Source organism: Populus trichocarpa, chromosome 3 (genome assembly GCF_000002775.5).
Source record: "Populus trichocarpa isolate Nisqually-1 chromosome 3, P.trichocarpa_v4.1, whole genome shotgun sequence".
NCBI classification, from domain to species: Eukaryota; Viridiplantae; Streptophyta; class Magnoliopsida; order Malpighiales; family Salicaceae; genus Populus; species Populus trichocarpa.
The window spans coordinates 11,234,414-11,254,161 of NC_037287.2; the positions used below are offsets into that span (position 1 = coordinate 11,234,414).

Sequence of the window (19,748 nt, forward strand, 5' to 3'; positions counted from 1 at the left end):
AGGAGAGGCGAAGATGGCTTTGTCTATTTATTATAAAAAGATATAATTAATGAGTTGATTTATTCGCTGTTCCAAAAAAAAAAAAGTTGTTCAATATCATCATATAAAATCATCATTATATCTTAATAAAATTATAATCCGAAATATATAGTTCTTTGAGAGATAAAATTATCACTCACTCGGTACACCAGTCAAAGAAAGCATTGCCCCAAATGCACATGAATCGAATATTTAAAGTTTATGTAAATCTCCAATTATAAACCTAAGTCAAATATTGCAGAATATTCTATGGACCTTTCAAATGAAATTAATTAACATGCATAGGAATTCAATCTTATCTTAAATTTTATACTTGACGTGAAATAAAATATAATACAGTGGCTGACATACATTACTGAAATTGATGGCCTCTTCACGAGCAATTCCAAATTTATGGCCGCCCCTCTAAACCCAAATCTTCATTAAGGATAACTAGGTTCGGTAAGCATACAACATTTGAAGTTAGCAAAAAAAAAAAATTATTCTCCTCTTTGTAATTAAGCTTTCTCTTGGCAAGCAAACAATTATAGCAAACAATTACGAACGGACTGTGGCGGCTTTTTCATTTGTAGCCACCGGAGAGGAGAGCACGAGGCACGAACTAAGACCAATATTTCAGCTAGCCCTTTTCACACCTACACAAGGAAAAAATGCCATTCTGTACAAGGAGTCACGGTATTCTTTATGTGCATATTTATTCTGTGTCTTTGCTCTCTTGAGAATTTTCCATGGATCATGGGGACCATGTAGCTTAGATATAGATGGGTTGGATTGATTTTTTTATAATTTTTTTATATATAATAGTCGAATTTTATTGATGGGGTTGGATTGATTGATGAGGAGGTGGAATCAGGACAAGGGCTGGCATTTCTTTTGTCACGCTTGTTGTTGATTGGCACTATGTACGTATATCGATTGACTTCGATGCATACAAGAGAAGCTTGCAACATCCTGAAATCTTGAAAATTCTCAATTTGATTCTTGATTTTTTTTTATTTTTTCTCAGAATAGTTAAGCATTTTTTTCCACCTTTTCGTCCTCCTAACTCTTACTCATATAAACAATTTGGAATTTTGCTTATATTATTACTCCTACGTCCTTGTCAATTTTTAACAAGAGATACAACGCAATTTTTCCATCGTCATTGCGTATGTATATTGGGTACTGCTTCTCGTTAACAAAGCTAACACTAATTAAAAACTACAATTACAGCCACTAATTAATTCCTCGTGCCTAAATATCAATGAATGAACCTATTGATTCTTTCACTGGCGCCTGGGTTTTCTCCATTAATCTCCAACACACGTGCCATAATTTCCATACAGCTTCGTTAATTTACCAAAACAATTAAGAAAATTATTAATCGAAATCACACCTTGCAAATTAAGATTCTGCAGATATGTATAGCTTTCGCGTTGTAGAACTAGACACGAAGCCCATAAGTTAATTAGATAGAAAAATTAATTACGTCCTCTTAACTTGCCCTTGTCCGGTGATCATCGATTCAGGCGAACCTATCACTTGACACCCAAAAGAAGTTATTCGAAATTCTAATATTCACCAGAATAATATTTCATTATATGTCAAGTTGTAAAATCAAAACCATCAACATTCCTGAGATAAAGTCGGGAATCAGGGGCTAATATACGTGCACATCATTGAGAAATAACATGAGCGCTATACGTGAAACTATATAAAGTGAGGTGCCTTCAATTATGCAGCATCAGTACTGTAGTCATCAAGTTGCCAAGATATATATATGCCCGGTCCCTAAATTCAAGACACCACAGAAACCCTAACAACTATACCTTTCTTGACGGGTATTGAGTGTGTGTGTGTGTGTCTATATATATATATATATATATATATATATATATATATATATATATATATAGAGAGAGAGAGAGAGAGAGAGAGAGAGAGAGAGAGAGAGATATTGAGAGACTTATTAGTTTAGTTTATTTAATTAGATACTTGCATAAATCTTTTTATTTATATTTTGAAATTTTTTATATAAAAAACATATTATGTTATTACCTATTTTTTACCCCAAAAAAAATCAAGAAAAGAAAAGGAAAAAAATAGAAAAGGAAAATCTAAAAATACAAGAGGATACACATGAAAGCCTAGAAAATTATTCAAGTTTGTGGTGAATGATCAAAATGACAAATGAAAAAGTTGGAGGACTAGGATGTATAAGATTGGTAAAAATGGTGACCAAATTCTGATTGATAAAACACACATTCGATATAAATATTTTTATTGAAAATTATCCAAGTTTGTGGTGAATGACCAAAATGACAAATGAAAAAGTTGGAGGACTAGGATGTATAAGATTGATATAACTGGCGACCAAATTCTAATTGATAAAACACACATTCGATGTAAATATTTTTATTTGGGGTAAATAAATACAAATTTAAATGAGTAAGGACTTAATGAGGATTTTATAAGGCTTAATTAATTTTATTGAGGACTTAATTGCAAGAAAAATTAGTTTTTTTAGTCAATTTGGGTGTTAATTGGATAAAATTAAAGTTTGGAGACTGAAATTGAACTTTGAAAAGTTTAATTGGTCAAATCAAAGGCTTAATTGTGAAAAAAAATTAAAGTTTGATAACCAATTAGGAGATTGATTGAAGAAATTCAAAACCAATGACCAAATCGTAAAAGGCGTTATGCTTCACGACTGAAATTGACCAAATATGGGGTCAAATTAAAGAAAATTGAAAGTTTGATGGTCAATTAAAGATCCAAGTGTACAAATCAGAAACCAGAGACCAATATAAAAATGACGCTAAACTTTGGGGTTGATGGTTGAGTTTGGCTTTGATGAAATTGCATGAAATTAAGAGTTTGAGAGGCAATTCTGGGTGCAATTAAAAGCAATTGAAAAAATAAGGACTAAAATGAAATATGTCAGATCCCAAATTAAAAACCCTAATATTTAAGGGTTTAACCTAGACGATGCGTTGTTCACCCACTATTTATCTCCTTCCTTGATAATTTTGGATGATCGGGTTGACACCTTCCAAGAGCTCATTATAGAGTTCTAAACCTTCAAATAGCACAAGGTTTTTTGCAAATGAAAAAAAGGAATATTCATTTTACAACCCTATTTCCATGAAATTGGATGTTTAGCTCCCAATTCTTTCATAAAAATCTCCAACATCTTGTCCCTGATCAGTCATCACTGTCTTTTCATATTCTAGACTAATCGAGTTGGCACCTTCAAGCAAATGAATGTGAAGCTACAGGCCTCATAATTAAGTGAAGATGGATCCAAACAAAATATGTGCATCTTCTCTACCAAGTTCAAGTAGTCTCCTATGACGTTTATATCATAGTTGCTTCGGCGAAGTCTCAAAAGTGGCCAACTTAGGTAGCCTTGACTTAGATACATATTTGCACAAAACCACCCAACTTTTTCATGTGTTCAAACTTAGAAACTCCTAGAAGGTTGTTATCAAAGGCCATAAATCTTTTATCCAAGATCAGAATGTGAGAAATGTATGTCTTTGTCTAAAAAAAAAGAAAATCTTCTAGGGAAAACCATCATCCTCAAAACTGAAACCAATCTCATTTTCATTTGATTCTGGCTTATGTAAGTTCTTATATCATAATTAGTAAATAATCTAGGGTTTTCATGTATCAATAACATGTTTTTATGGGTTTTAATATTAGAATTTTAGTTTTGAACTGAAACTCATTTTTGATTAAAAAAACGTGATGTTTGAATAATAATCGAAGAAAATTGATACTTGATTCTTGATCTATACTTGATTGTGAACAAAAACTTGTATTTTATTGCTTGAAATCTAGTTTGATTTGATGTTTATGTTGTTGAGTTTGAGTTTAAATGTTCTCCATTGTTATTCGTGTTCTTTATTTTTCTTGATGTTTGATATGTTTTCTTAGAAAATTTTATGTTTTTTGTGTTTTTCTTAGTTTTGATTTGTTTCGGTTTAAATATCTATTTTGGTTTAATTTTGGATTCTTGGTTTTCGGTTCGGTTAATGGTTGAACTAGTGTTTTCGGGTCAACCCGAACAAGTCAATATCATTTCAAATACTTAAGGTTTTATTTGGTTTGTCACTGTTTTGATAAAATGAATTTTAGCTGAAGGGCGTGTTTGGCAAACACGTCCTTAGACCTGTTTTGATAGTTTTGTTTTTTTTTTAAATATGGTTTTGTGCAATGACCCTAAAAAAAAAATTCTTGTAAAAATAATAAAAAATTATTTTTGCTTATTGCATACTACTCAATCTGTATAACAAATTGCATTTTTTATAAAAAAGAAAAAAAAGTTTTTTTTAGCATGGTTTTAGAAAATAACTGTATTGATTTTCCTTTGCAATTTTTTTTATTTATACAAAGTTTGTAAAATTCTTTATGGATTTCATCAATATTTCATTAACTCTAAAAAATTTAATTCATAAAAATTAATGGTCAACATCCTAGTATAAATGATGAACCTATAAGTAGGCTGATATTTAAATACCAGGAGTTGACTAGAAAATTTTCAGGATTATTTAGATATTCACCAATTTTAATTGGGAATAATTTTTATCATAATATTCACCTTTTCAAATGTGAACCCTATTATGGTACCTACATGGACCATTCCCATAAGAACTTATCTGGGCATACGAGCCCTTAATTATTAAATTTAAAATGTCGGATTTATTTATGGGAGTAAATCTTTATTCTGAGTCATGGACATACCATTGGTTAGGAACCCATCAAAACCTTTAAATCATATCTAAATCACATAATGCAACTTATCTTATGTAAGGTGCGTTAGGGGTGTTAAATACCTTTCCTAGTCACAACCAGTCCTTACACTTGAAATTTCTAATAAGACTAGTATATCCAGAACTTCTAGTGACCCTGAACGAAATAATTAGATGATGATTTTTTAAGTCTCGACATTCCATGTGTTTGAGACATTAACATTAGGAAAATATATAACCCACGTAGAAAGTCTAAAATCTTACCTATGGATGTAGTTTTGAAAAATGATTATATGGTGTATTATAATTAAGTTAAATATAATTTAAAAAAATGCAATTTTTTCTTTTAGATTTCGAGGGACACGGAGGATTTAGATTCTCACTTATCAGCTGTTTGTTAAGGTGGAAAGAGTGAAGCGCAGCTTGTATAATGGAGTCCTATTGGAGCAATAATGCTTTGGTAAGCTGAGACTTTGAGACGTGAGAAACTGTGAATATTGATTAATACACAAACACAGCTAGGCCTCTCTCTCTCTCTCTCTCTCTCGCCAAGCCTAGGAAAACGAGGCGCATTAATAACGTTCAGGCGTCAGACACACGCAAATACATGCAAGCAATAATCAAATATATAGAGCAAGTAATATATTCTTGTAGTTACAAAGAAGAAAGAACCAAAGAAACACACGAGTCACGCACGCTCTCCTGTTTTCTTTTCTAGCAGTTGAATGTGAAATCGTGAAATTAAAAAATTGTTACATAAAGTTTTATTTGGAATAAAGTGAACGATTCTTATGGATGGATATGGAATAAGTCAGCTAACCAGTTCACATATCTTCATTTTCACAAGTTTTTCTTATTTCAATCCCTTAATTTTCCCATGCTAGCTTATTGCTGTGGAGGTCTCCTTCGGTTAGGCATTCTCCCATTAATTCTTGTTCTATTGGAAGCTCGGTTAATATTGTTTTCATGGAGATTAGGTCATTTTCTGATGGAGTACGCTGACATGTTTGGTTTAGGTCATTTTCTTTTCTCTAAAGAAAAAAGCCATTACTTATTTGATGGGATGAGATTTGAGTCTCCATTTACTCACCCCCACTCAACCCACATATATAAAACTCCTTTATATATAATTTTGAGAGGTATTACTCAACTAGTCAGACTCTAGATTTATTTTTTAAAAATTACCAGTTCGAGTGCTACAAATCTTAAGGCCATTAAAAACTTACATGATTATTAATTTCAAGATCTTAATTAAAAGATTAATCGCAATGCATATAAACTGGTTCAGATATATACTATTAACCCAAAATAAAAAACTCCTTGACACACATAATTGATTAGAAGCCGAGTAAATATCACATATGCCATGTGGCGTTTTTCCTCGCATCAAAATACCTTTTCTTTTAATTTCTTTCAAAATTGTTACGCAAAAGAGAAAGGAAAAGGTCCAACTTCTCTATATATTGTTCAAGAAAGAGTTCAAAAGCATTATGGTTCTCATGAATTTAGCCATTTCGTTTTCAATCAACTGTGATCCCGGCCCGTATTAATTTTGACTAATCAAAGTATCCCAGCTTAAGGAATTATGGATGCTACGCAATTTCGCTTTAAAAATATCTAAGATAGGCATAGATCAGATTTGTTAATTAGTAGAGGTCTAGTCTTCTTGCATCAGCCAAAAAATAATATATAAAAAAAACAGTCTATTGCGTAGTGCTAGCTAGCCATTTGGTGCGCTACCAAATTCCTAGCCAAGAAATAAAATGAAATGAATGTCAACCAAATGGGTCGCCCTTGAAACAGAATTATGTGATACTTTGCAGATGGTTTGGCATGACTCATCCTTTCATGCATGATCCAGGCATTAGTGCTAGCCAGCCGCCATGAGTCATACACTTTGCTAACGCCCGAAGGAAATGTTGAAATATATATTGGTCTTATATACCCTCTCTTTTTTTTCTTTTCTCAAATAATTTTGTATCTAGTGCATGATTACCTAGAAACCTCATTTATCTTTCTAGTGAATTCTCAAAGATGTCTCTGTAATATTTCCCAATGATCATATAGCTAGATAAAGTTTATTTCGGGAGTTTTTCCAGCTATAGTCATAGCCTGTGAGAGTGTGTGTGTGTGTGTGTGTGTATTATGTGATCAACATGTTTTGATTAGCTTTCTGCTTGCAGGAAAGAACATGGAAACCTCAATTAAGTAATCAACGTCTTTCCTGGACTTCAACAGCAAAAGAAACTTCATTTGCAAGGAATAAGAAAATCTGCGACACTGGGTTTTTTTATTATTATTTGTCATTGATACTGATCATGAATAGGATGGAGAGGCTAATTGGTGCTGTATATTTTACAGCGAGAGGGGAAAAACTTGGACTTTTAACTTTAATTCTACACCTATAAGAGTGGAGAAACTTCAGACAAAAGATAGATTCACTGTGATATCATGAATAAAGGGGAAATGGGCATATAAGCTTTTGAATCAGATGTTTCTTTCGTATATTAGTTTTATGATCTTCGAAGATATATACCAATAATCCCTCCTCACACACGAATTACCGCTCCAAGTGCTCTCATGAACCGACATTATTATTAAGTTAAATTAGAAGACGAACTATTACTATATCAAATTAAGAAAGTCCTATCTCGTAGTACAACTCCGCCCCACCTCAGCTCTCTTTCCATCTCTCAAAGCATATACATGTTGTCAGTGTTTCTTTCCTTTGCCTCCACGTCGCTTTGTTGCCCTGTTGAGTGATGACCTCTCCTACATGCATGCTCCATTATTTATGCTTCTTTCTTCCTATCCATCTACCATATTTAGTTTGGCACTTATCCCCATTTCAAATCACCTCCTGATGTCACTCTTGCATGCTTCCTTTAACCATACCTTGGTAAAAAGAAATGATGGAAAATAAAAGGAAAAGGACTGGCATTATAGAATCTCTTTTCAATCTAGCGTATTTCATGCCTGCTGATGATTTGTAAATGGGTTCTGATGCTTCGAACTTCCCTAGGCTTCCAAAGAAGTTTTTCCTCGACTTCCCATCACATGCATTGTAAGCATCTTCGCGTTCTCGTGCCCTCCTTTGAAGACTGGATCCATTTCTCATGTATCCAAATTGACATTAGAGCCAAGTTTTAATTAAAGAAAATACCCATCAGGATTCTTTCTTGTAATTGATGCCCCGGTTTCTGTTTGAACCTGAAAATAATAATGAAACTGACGACGACGACAGCAATAATAATCATCATCGAGGGGAAGGTCTGCAAAATTTATTTGTAACTAGCTAGCTATATTATTGTACCAATCAATATCTGCGATGTTTTCCTACCATGTTCGACTCTCATAAGAGCTTTATTATTTCTCAAGTAAATGGCGATCATGTCAGGAGTCATTTAATAAGGTAATTAAAAGTAAGTTGCGCATGGATTTTTATTTTTCTTATTTATTTATTTTTTGCTTTGAACTGTAGGTATTTGATCGTGCAAAGCAATGAGAACTTGAACTTTTCCTCATTTCAAGTTCTTCCATCCTTCAATTGTGAATAATTCCTTGCAAGTTCTTAATGTAGAAGTGAAAAACTCATATATTGTCATTCACGATAAATAGTTCCCGATCAATTACAAATATATATAGAAAGATTTAGATTTAATATGAATCAATCTAGTTATAAGTGAATAAAAATCATAAGGAGGTTCATAATATATATTTATCTATTTATTTTTCCTTCATAAAATTAAAAATCACATTTCGAACCACATATATCCATCCCTCCTCTTTATAATTAAGTGTTTTTTCTTAGAATTCTCATGCCATTGGTTTGGATAAATACGACTCGTAAACATCAAAAAAATTAAAATAAAGGGGGCATTAAATATTGGTGAAATAATATTTTGCTTGGCGTCCTACGAAAAGGGCCCCAATTATGTGCTCAATCGAAGGCATCTTAAGGATTGCAAATCTCTTACAGCAACAATAAAATAGGTGAGGTGGCAATTAAAATCAAGCATGTCATGTGCTATGGACATGGGACATGGGACACATGCAAGACAAAGTGTTAGTACAAAATCTAGTACATTTGGATCGATATATCGCTTTGCCCACCCTCTACTTTAGACAGGTAAGGTAAAGTAACATGCGTATATATTTTGATGTTAATCCTATAACAACCCAATCTCTCTCTCTCTCTCTCTCTCTCTCTCGGCTTTGTTATGGTGGATTAGGCCTTGTTTATATTACTTCTTAGAGATCATGATTCATGTCAACAACCCAAATTACAAGATTAGGTTTACTTGGTTGCAAAGCATAACATTACCTCTCTTTTTTTCAAAGAAATTCAATACTAGTGGCGGGAGAATAAACTAATAGCACGTTTGTTTTTTTAGTGGTACTGTGGCCGTGTTTTATTTTTAAATTAATTTTTTTGTTTTAAATTAATTAACTTTGAATTTTTTTGATATGCTGGTACTGTCAAAAATAAATTTTAAAAATAAAAAATATATATTATTTTAATATATTTATAAATAAAAACACTTTGAAATAAAATACAAAAATTACCTAAACCATACTTTTGTTTCTTATTAAAGCTGTATCAGGTCAAAGCCTTCTTGGCCGCTCTCTCCAAGTGCCCACATATATATATATATATATATATAAGTGCGCGGGCGCACTTCTAATTAACACAAACAAGCAAGGGATCTCATGGTCTAAAAAACAAACAAAACAAGATATTAATGATAATAACAAATCAAAATTGTCCACTTTTCTCTTTTTGGCATTTGTGGTTTTGTCCTTACATATCAAAAGCTGGACACATTGACCGAATACATAAGCAATGACCCTAGGAGGGAGTTCCACACAAGGCAACAACACATGTGACCATGATGAATCCCAGAAAAACAAATCAAAAATTTAGCTAGCCTGATTAATTATACCAAAATTAACTGCTTATTCGGAGCTAGGTGTGTCTGAGAAGTCTAATTTTAAAGAGTTGATCTAAATGGAAGAGTCTTTAGAAGCCCCATTAATCAACGGCATGCATGAATTGATCACAATCAAATATTTGCGTCGGCCAATTCATTAATTAATTTCTAACATGTGGAACACCTAGCCAACTCTAGCTAATTAAGTTTTCAAATTAATCAACGGGTAGATTAGAGTATGATTTTGCTCTAAAATAAAGTCTCGGAGTAAATTAGTATGATGAAATGTGAATCTATCAAGAACAAGGAGGAAGAAAAAGAAAGGGAAAGGGAAGAAGGAAAGAAAGAAACGAAGGGGGTAATTAAAGAGGAGCCAATTTACATGCATGTACATATTAATGCACGTTTTGCGGTATATTATATGATTATTTGAAGAAGATGCTGCCTACTTTCCAAATCCTTAACCCATATGCATGTTGACGTGTCAATATTGCACTCGACTATATATTAATTATTTAAAACGTATATAATACATACAAAAAACTTTTATTTCAATCCAAATATTGCTCTCTTCAATCGTGTATATTCAGGCTAATATGTATATTTCGATCCAAAAGTGATTGATTTTATTCAATCGTGTCCTTCATCGGTTTATAAAAGTCTAAACTTTGTTTAAAACTAAGATTAAGAAGGAAAAAAACTATAATGCATTTTGAAAACCACTCGGTGATGATGAGGTCTTAAGTAGTGGTTTCGAAATAAAATCATACCAATTAATTAACATTTCCTTTCTCGGCCGATCGAGGTGTATATTGCCTTGTGGAGGTGAAGAAGCTCTCGGTCGATCGAGGGGTTTATATCCCTGTCGTTACGCTGTTGCTCTAATTAAAATAAACATGCCAAGAAACCTCCTCCAAATAAAAATATAAGTATGGAGGTAATCAAGCAGCAAGACTTAGACTTCACGAGCCATATATTATTATTGTTTAAGGCATGTATGATGATCATCATACAATCGTGGTCTAATGGAATTGAGAAATTAACATGCTTGGCTGGGAGGTTACCTCTCGAAAGCTTGATTAGGGTTTGGAATTTCTTGCTTGGAATGGTCTCCATGAATCATTCATCACGGAACAACAAGTGTGTACTGTCGCAACGTGTCATGTGGCGTGGATTGTCTGTCACCTGCCTCTCTTGACTAAATCCCACAAATTAACCCCAATTTTCACCTCGTCAATTACGCATTAATATTCAATTAATTAAAGATATCTCGAACCGTTGGGCACAAGGGTAAGCCACTCCCCTTGGAATACATGTATGGTTGATGGCTCGGGAGGGACAGGTTGCAGCAGCAGCTACTTGGGGGAGTTTCAAGCCCCTGTAGGGACCATGCATGCTCTAATCTTTTTCAGCATTATTTTCTTTCATTTGGATCATGTCCTCTGGTTAGTTTGCCTATCTAACTTGACCTAATTGATGGGTCGCTGTATATTTTGTCAGTGTCGTGGTGGGTAGATTAATTAAGAGCTGTGCCTACGTCCGAGCACTTGTATTTCAAATTGAGGGGCAAAGTCACCGTCACTCACACCCGAGAGAGAGAGTATTAGGGAAGGCTTCCTTATTTTTAAACCAGGCATTAACCTAACCAAGGAATCAAACAAGCTAAGCATGGGTGGCCCTGGTTATATGTAATTATTACAGGGTTTGGAGTAGCGTGCCGAAACCATGTGGTCCTCTGCGACTGTGAGACTTGACAAGCAGAACAAAACCATCGTGAAAGCTTTAAGTGGCATGCATATATGGTTGAAATGGAAGGGCATCAATCACAGCTCGAACAGTGCCGAAATACACAATTATAGAGAAACCATGATTCTTGGCTGCACATACACATGGGGAAGACTTTTTTAAAAGGAGGAATATATATATATAACGGAACATCACAGAAAATGATGCTGCCTTGCCGATCTGAGCTTTCTTGACAGCCACCAGGGATCTACTCTTTTTTTAATACAAACAATCAAGGTGTTAGGAAATGACCATTACATGTGATATTCTTATAGCTTTAGTCTGTTTAATTAATCCTGTATCAAAAACATAATTATTACGGTGCGTCTTTCATGATCTGTGAATCAAGAAAGGTCCAGATGGAAAGCATGTGGAAATGGAACTCCAGGAAATGGGATATAGTTGAAGGAATTGATTTTTGCTTGTATATGCCACAGATCCATGCTTTGTTAAAAATAACAACAATTTGCTGACTGGGACCTTGCCAAGTTGGATCTTGAGAGCTCAAGCTCAAGCTTGGGGGGAGGCAAATATATCTCACTTTCATCCTAAAGGTGGATTATCCATTGAGAACTCCCCACTTAGTAGTGGCATTTTATGTCACAAGGGAACAACTTTTAAAGCTTGGAAATGGATTTCTCTCTAGCATTATTATCATTGCCAAAAGTCATTTACTCCATTTTCCTTTTCTTTTATTGGCGAGCTAATAATTTAGTCTACAATGAACCAAAAATCGATCAAGAAGAATCATGATTGAGATCAACTGGCTGCCATGATAATGGGGTTGATAAAAACACAAATTAAAGGTCCTTGAAAAAGTGATGTTGAGATGAGTATAGCCATAGAAATTGAAAGCAATGACACCCTTATTTCAAGGGAAAATGATCAGGAGATATCCACCAAGAAAGGTGGTTGTGAGTCGAGAAGTGTATATAGGAGAATAAAGGCTAGAAAAAAGCAAAACCCATTAAGAAACCAACAAGATTTAATGGCTCGAAGAAGACCTTTGAGGGGAAATCTCAGAAAGTTGGGATTTCTTTGTCATAATGGTATGTATGTTCCTTTAGAAAGCCACCTCTTCAGGATTCGTTCTCTGCAAAACCAATATGACTTTGATTCAAAGATAAATAATTCAACAAGGGATTGTTCACTTGTTCCATATATAATTATAGATATCAGATTAGACCATAGCTGTGGAATTTTTTATTTTCTGTCTCTCCAGGCCATTTTTTTCTGTCTTTGGTGGGTTCCACTGTAATGTTTTCAAATCAAAACAAGAGTTTGAACCATCAGATTCTCTCAAGAACAGGACTCCACAAACTCAATTCATTGAGGAGAGCACCACCCAAACAAACCCTAAATTATGACCCGAGAGAAAAGCACGTATTCCAAATTAAGATTTCCTAAGATCAAGAGGTAAAGAAGACGAGAGAGATCAACCGCGAGTACCGCTAGATTATACAAAACTGCTGCTTTGAAAATATCTTGCTAAAGAAAAAATATTGCTGGCCATCGACCCAGTTTCCCTTCAGATTTCATGTCTACATCAACATGTACGTATGCTAGATTACTCCAAATTATCCCTAAGTTTTGGGTTAGCCTAAACTTAGTTTTTTAACTTTTTTTTAATTATTATTTGAGTATTTCAAACCATTTTTTGACCAGTCACTCACTGGAGCTGCGTTTCATTCTTTAGGGCTGGTCCTGCTGGAGCCCACTGGGTCCGAATCCAAATATGAAGCGCAGCCCAGCTCCAAATCATCTTTCCTATCCCATGATCAAGCAGGTTCGGGGCCTGCTCCATTTTAACCTTTCCAGTTGCTTTTCACTTTAAAATAATAATAATTTTTATTATTTTTTTAAATTTATTTTTAATATCAATCTAAAAATACATTCGGGCAGGCAAATTGTCTGTGCAACATGAATTTTACTAATTGCCATATCAACTGGAATAATTTTCACACAACGATGACATCCAAGAATGGACAAAACTAAATGAGAAGTTCAGGCCACCAGAGTAGATCAGTATTAAAGCATAACTTTGAAACCTTCAATCTTCTAGACTAACCTCATCACTATCCTCTAATAAAGACCTAACCACATCACAGATCTTCTATCTTTTCGAGGGACGAGAAGTGTGCATCTATGCTAGTCAGAGCTTCGTGGTCAATTTCCACTGCTCTAAATAATTTTTGTGAAAAAAAATCCATTTCTTTTTGGGGTGCCACGTCTTTTTTGGCAGTCTGCTCCCTCAATACCTCAAAATCTTTGATTTCCGTTCTAGACCTAGCGTGCTGACTATACAGTTGGGCCTTTGTCTCCGAGCAAGACTTTAGGTCCTCTTCATTGCGGGCTTTGTTTAACTTGTCCATCAGATCACTTAAAGCTGAGGCCTTCTCTGCCCGCAAACTTTTTGCCTTCTCCGGCCTTTTATCAACTTCTTTTTGGTTATTAACACTGCCATTATTCAACTCAAGTTTCTGAAGCTTCTTCAACCCCACATCAACAATTTGTTGTAACCTCTTACGGTCATTCTCGCTCCTGCTCAGATTTGACCTAAGCTTCAACTTCTGCTCTGAAACCATCTTTTCTTCAGTGTCCTCTTTTGCAGAAGCATGGTCGTGGTTTGAAGAGAGTGATTCGTCCTCAGTGGAGCCTTCTAGGAAAGATTTCAAAGAAAATACCTCCTCCAGCAGGCTAATATTATGCATATACCGATCAAAAGCTTCATTTTCCACTTCAATGTTTCTGTCCCTGAATTCCTTCAATTTGGAAAACCTCCATTCATTTATTGCCGCAGCTTCCTAAAATAGATCCTTTGGATCAGGTAAAAAGAAGAAAAAAAACCCTGTTTGCACCAAAATATAACACAATCAGCAAGATATAACATCAGCTTATTATAATGCACCTTTCTGGTCAATGGCTTTCTTGAGCGGAGTGGGGAATGCAAATTGTTGAATTGAGAAAAATTGCTAGAAAGTTGCCGAAGTGATGCAGCTCTATGCGAACTCCTGAAACAAATCCCAATGAAAAGAAACAACCATGGTTCAAAACAAAAAAGAAACCAAACCAGAAATAGGATACAGCGAAGAAAGTAAGCAATACAGAGTACAGACAACCGAGTCAAAGAAGTTAAAAGGTAAAAAAAGAAAAGAAACGTTTAGGGAGCATTTAGCAAACAAGAACTTTAGAAAAGCAAGGTGAATTTTGAAGAAACAAAGGAATTCAGTGGAAAATACAGAGAATTAAATGATTCACTATTTCACATAACTAAAAGAAATATGCCCCATATACCTGTTTTGAGTCGCATGGCAATTTTTATGACCTTCCCTCAGTTAAAAAATCATTAATATAGATATCTACAGGTGTAAAAATATCTGACTATCATGTAAGGTAGTTTCTTGCTTGATATTTTAATACTTTGTCAAGCATCAATGTTACAACACGACACAAGAATCAACAAGGATGTATACAACACACAAGAATCATGTAAGGTAGTTTCTTGCTTAGAGACAGGAATTTGACTTACACTGCAGGAGGCGCTTCATTAACCTGCTGCTCAAAGAGAGGGGCACTTGAAGCTGGACTCTTGTCCGGAAATGTTGCATTTGCTTTAAGAACTGCATTTAAAAAAATGAGGATGTAATACAGACCAAAAATAAAATGGCATGCAGACAATTTACTAGTTCTTTATAGATGGACTGTAGCAAACTAGAATTTAAATTTATAATGCATCATCCATGAAGGTGAAATTTCTTAGACAATTGCAATACTGAAAATATTAGGTAAAATTTTCTTCCCACCATCAAAATCATGTAGCATCTGCATTTTTAAGTTCTTACAATTTGTGAGACAATGCATCAAATCTTGGCATCTAATTTTTTGCTACTATTCTACATATACATACACCCACACACAAATATGGGAACTTAGGAGTTGGGACTTTAAACCTGTGTCCACATGCAACATGACTTTGCATAATTAGTTCAAACATAAATCTAAAGTGAGCTATACGAATCCTTGTATCAGCTGTGGCAGCAGAGTTGCTAGGTGAAATAAATGATTTTATCTGCATGATAAGAGCTTGCATAATTCAGTTGTTTCTATATGTCCTGGGCATATTTTCTTCAACTTTAGGGTGGTCCTTTAAGCGTTTATCTTTTAGTTTTCAACTAAGGAATACTGAGCATGTTTAACTAAAGATAACTTTAATTCACATGACTTGCTTTTGTAGGTCTCTATATGTCTTAGTAATGTTTTCATCAACTTTAGGTGAGTCCTTTAGGTGTTTATCTGACAGCTTTGAACTAAGCGATCATTACACCCTATCTAAACAGTGAAAAGCACATAAGTTTTCGTGTGATCTTAAAGTTAAGAGACTTTGATTGATGGAAATTCAACCTCTTTTAATTTAGGAAGAAATGTGTCCAGAGTTCAAACACTCTCTCCTTTTTTCTCTTAGTTATAATCCCTCTTCTTTAATTTTCTGCTGTTTTTATTCAGTTACTTCCAACCAAGGAAGCAGGAGGTGCAACAGAATATGACATGTTGATAAATGATAAAGTTACACCATGTCAAAGAGCTCATCTCTTCAAACATTCAAATGAAGCTTCCAGTAATAAAAATAAATATTAGAAACAAAAAATGAAAACAGAACATTCTTCTACACAGAATCTCTCCAAAATCATTCCCAAAACATCAACCAAGACCTATCAGCAAAATATTAATTACATAGTCTCCTTACCCTTTAAAACTATATATTATCATGCACTCAAGCCCCTTCATTAAATTAAGAACCTAAAAGCAATCAAGTTACAAGTCTACTACGGATAATCTTGAGCTCAGAATTTTGCCAATCTTCTCTAAGACCCCTTTTTTTTCTTATCCTTTGTGTTTCAAGTTAAATTTCTCTTCATATCAAAAGTAAAAAATTTTAAAAATAAGAATGAGAAACTAATTCGCTAATTATGGGAAATTCTCAGACAGGGTTCGGAGTGTACCCAACTCATATCCATAGGCAGGCTCCTTATGTCTTGTATTGGAGTATCCACATTTCATAGAGTAACATCCTGAACTCAACCAACAGTTTCTCTTTTACAGTATCAATTTTTCACTTCACCACCAGCCAGCCTTATTCCTCTATTTTCTAAAGCTCAATATCCGATTTCTTAAAACTCTTTTGGTATTTACATGATACGTCACACCAAAAAAAATCAAACTCTGTTAGGACTTGCCAGCAACTTGATTTCTCAAGTATCATCTACCTTTCCCCTTTAAATCTTAAGCTTACTCAAGTTCTTTACAAGCCCAAACCATTCATCTATGAATACCCTAAAATCACATGAATTCAAAAGAGTAGATTACCACACAACTGACCTTAAGATATCTTAGGGTGTCTTTTTTGTCCGTGAGATAAAAAATACACTGATCAATAATCAATGCAACAAAGACTGGGCACCACTTCTTGTAAACTAAATGCATAAGGGGCATTATCAATGTCTATTTACTCCCTAGTCCATCCGAACCAACACAAATGGAACATAAGAAAGAAAATCCCATAGTTTCTTTTCCATGGACAACCTTTCATAGCTATCTTTCTAGAATAAAGTGATTGAACATGGAAGCACACAACATATTCCAACCGAAGAAATGATGGCAGTCCCAAACTAAACTACCAAATTCAACTGAACTTAACCCAAGTAGCCAGGTGAAAATCAATTGTTCATGCATCTTCATCAGGGAGGAAATTCAGTCAGGGGCTAAACTTACTGTAAAATATGTGACACTAGATCATCTTATCACTTCAGCCCCAAATGCTGATTAACCAAAGATAAACCCTTTTCTTCAGATATCTACTATCAAATCAAGTTTAAGAAAGTGTATGAAGTAAAAAAGGCCCATCAATGTGTCTACATATAAATTGATCAATGCGCAAAATCTGAGAAGAAATTATCATTGTTACATCTGAAGATCAAGGATTACCAGAGTGGATTCTCCCAAAAAATCAATGAATATTCATTGCAATCTCAAATATGACCATGTACCATATATGATCATTTAGTCATTTGAAAAACATACTTCCCAGATGATATGACATTAGCAATGGTGGAATGAGAGTATTTCCCTAACTAGCTAAAAAGAAAATGTGTTTGGATGGCTTGACATGATATAACATTAGTAATGGTGGAATGAGAGCACTTCCCTAACTAACTAAAAAGAAAATATGGTTCGATGCCTTGACACTGTCATTTATCTCCAAAAAAAAATCCTTCCAAGCTATGTATAACAAAACGTATGAAGATAGATACTAACCAAGGAGTATCCTCAGATTTAGAATAATTTTTTAATGAAGAATCGTTACTAAGTTTGTCCCATAAGTTGCTTCTTTCCATAGTAAGACAAGGAACCTCCAAGAACTTCATTTTAAACTCAATGCTGGGAAAATAACATGCAACACAAAAGAATAGTTGTCTGCATGATTTACAGAAGAAAATTGGCATACCATGAATGTGGCATGGATTTTGAGCTCTTGAGCAGCAACTTTTGCACGACTGATAAGGGCACCTGCATAGACAATTCCATTGATGAAAGGTTTAAACAATGGAAAAGATGTCAATTTTTTAAAGATATCAACACAATAATAAAAGGCAAGTGATTATCATGATATCATGATAAATATGTACTTCTCTAACACCTATGCACACTGGAGTAGCATCTTCAACAATCACAAACCAATCCACTATGCATGCATAGTTTTAAATATCAGCACTAACACTAATAATGGCATTTACTAAGTGACTCTCTATACAAATCAATATATCAAACACTAAAAGATAAGCCGATCAACACACCATCAGAATCTCTATATACCAAATTGAGTCAGTCAGTTTCCATTGGACTTGGAAAGCAAGTAAAAAATGTGCCTCTCTCCTCGAATAGCAATCTGTACAGACAAACCTTGTATAACCTAATAGTCAATACCCGAGGACAAAAAAAAAAGGTAAGCCTATCTCCAAATACTCTGTTGAGAACCCCACTTAAACTGGTTCACAGCTACATAACAGCATTTTTTAACCTATACACCTAGGAAAATCTCACCATGGTTAAAGATCACAAGCTCGAGAATGGGTATAAAATTTCACTAGAGATGGCTAAAATTCCCAGACAGATAATCATTCACATAATGAATTTTCAAGACGACAGAGAAAGTAAATCACCAATCTTTTTCTCCCCAAGTGAATTAACTCCTCTATTGACCAGCGCCGCCCAAAAGGATTCACTGATATCAACCAATACAATTCTACTAGGGCTAGGGCTAGGGCTAGACACCTAACATGCACATTTGTTTCAGTAACTATCTTCATAAATAACCCATACAATTTTCACCTCTTAAATTCAATACTACGATTTGTATTTTTTAAGTGATTCCAAGGTGAAACCAACAATACCTAACTGCAAAAGCGAAACGATATCGTATAACATTATAAAGTACACATATGCGCGTGCACATGTACATATGTGTACCTGGAGCGGGCAACGTTGCCGCACTGAATACACTTGGGTTTGTTGAGGCCGCGGAGAGTCTTCGGTGGTGCGCTGAAAGATACCGTGCCTCCGGCGGCGGTGGAGATGGAGGTTTGGCCGGTGTCGGAGCTGTTATTGCTCATGACCGGAGAAGAGGCTGCCATTTAAGTGTGAGTGCTGCAGTTCGGGTGGACTATTGTAATTTTACGGTTAATTTCGTTTGGGTTGCAGAGGGAGAGAGGGCGATTTGATTTTTAACGTTTTATTATTTTGTTTTTATTTATTTATTTTTATCAGGGGAGGGATTAGAAATGTATATATATCGGGGGTGGTGTTAGGAGAAATAGATAATGGGCTGGGTATGGGCCCTTAGGGTATAAAAGGATATCGACCCACGAACACGTAGATTTCTAGATCCGTCTATTAATGGGCCCCTAATCTGGATGGGACTTCAATGGGTCTAATCAAATTTTATTGATATGATTCCCTAATTAATCTTTGTTTGTTTGAACTGGTGCTCGAGTTTTTGTAAAATTAATATCATCTATCTGCTGCCGCTGTTTTCACTCAGAAAAAAAGAAGAAGAAAATTTCTCAAATCCTCACACTGCCAAACACGCTCTTCTTCTTGCTCTTCATATCCTTCTCAACCAAACCTTAATTTCTGTTTTTTTAGGTAATTTTCAGCTTAATTATTTAATATCATTCAATTTCTCTCACTTTTGATATTGCGGTAG

At 34.6% G+C, this 19,748-nt stretch overlaps 1 protein-coding gene across 1 annotated transcript; it reads right to left on the reverse strand.

The window, feature by feature from the left end:
* Positions 1-13,395: 13,395 nt before the first annotated feature.
* Positions 13,396-19,301, reverse strand: LOC18096914 (uncharacterized). Its single transcript, XM_052451538.1, has 5 exons — positions 19,013-19,301; positions 17,991-18,052; positions 15,018-15,108; positions 14,397-14,499; positions 13,396-14,292 (listed from the first exon to the last, which is right to left on the reverse strand). The coding sequence occupies exons 1-5, from the start codon at positions 19,174-19,176 to the stop codon at positions 13,591-13,593; spliced, it is 1,122 nt and encodes a 373-aa protein (XP_052307498.1). The 5' UTR covers positions 19,177-19,301; the 3' UTR covers positions 13,396-13,590.
* Positions 19,302-19,748: the final 447 nt, after the last annotated feature.

What these genes read in the sequence shown, in the direction of transcription:
- LOC18096914 (XM_052451538.1), bottom strand. Translation starts at nt 19,176, where the DNA reads ATGGCAGCCTCTTCTCCGGTCATGAGCAATAACAGCTCCGACACCGGC. An exon ending in GGCAACGTTGCCCGCTCCAG is followed by an intron (nt 18,053 to 19,012) that starts GTACACATATGT and finishes TTGTCTATGCAG; the next exon opens with GTGCCCTTATCAGTCGTGCA. An exon ending in AATGAAGCGCCTCCTGCAGT is followed by an intron (nt 14,500 to 15,017) that starts GTAAGTCAAATT and finishes GATTTGTTTCAG; the next exon opens with GAGTTCGCATAGAGCTGCAT.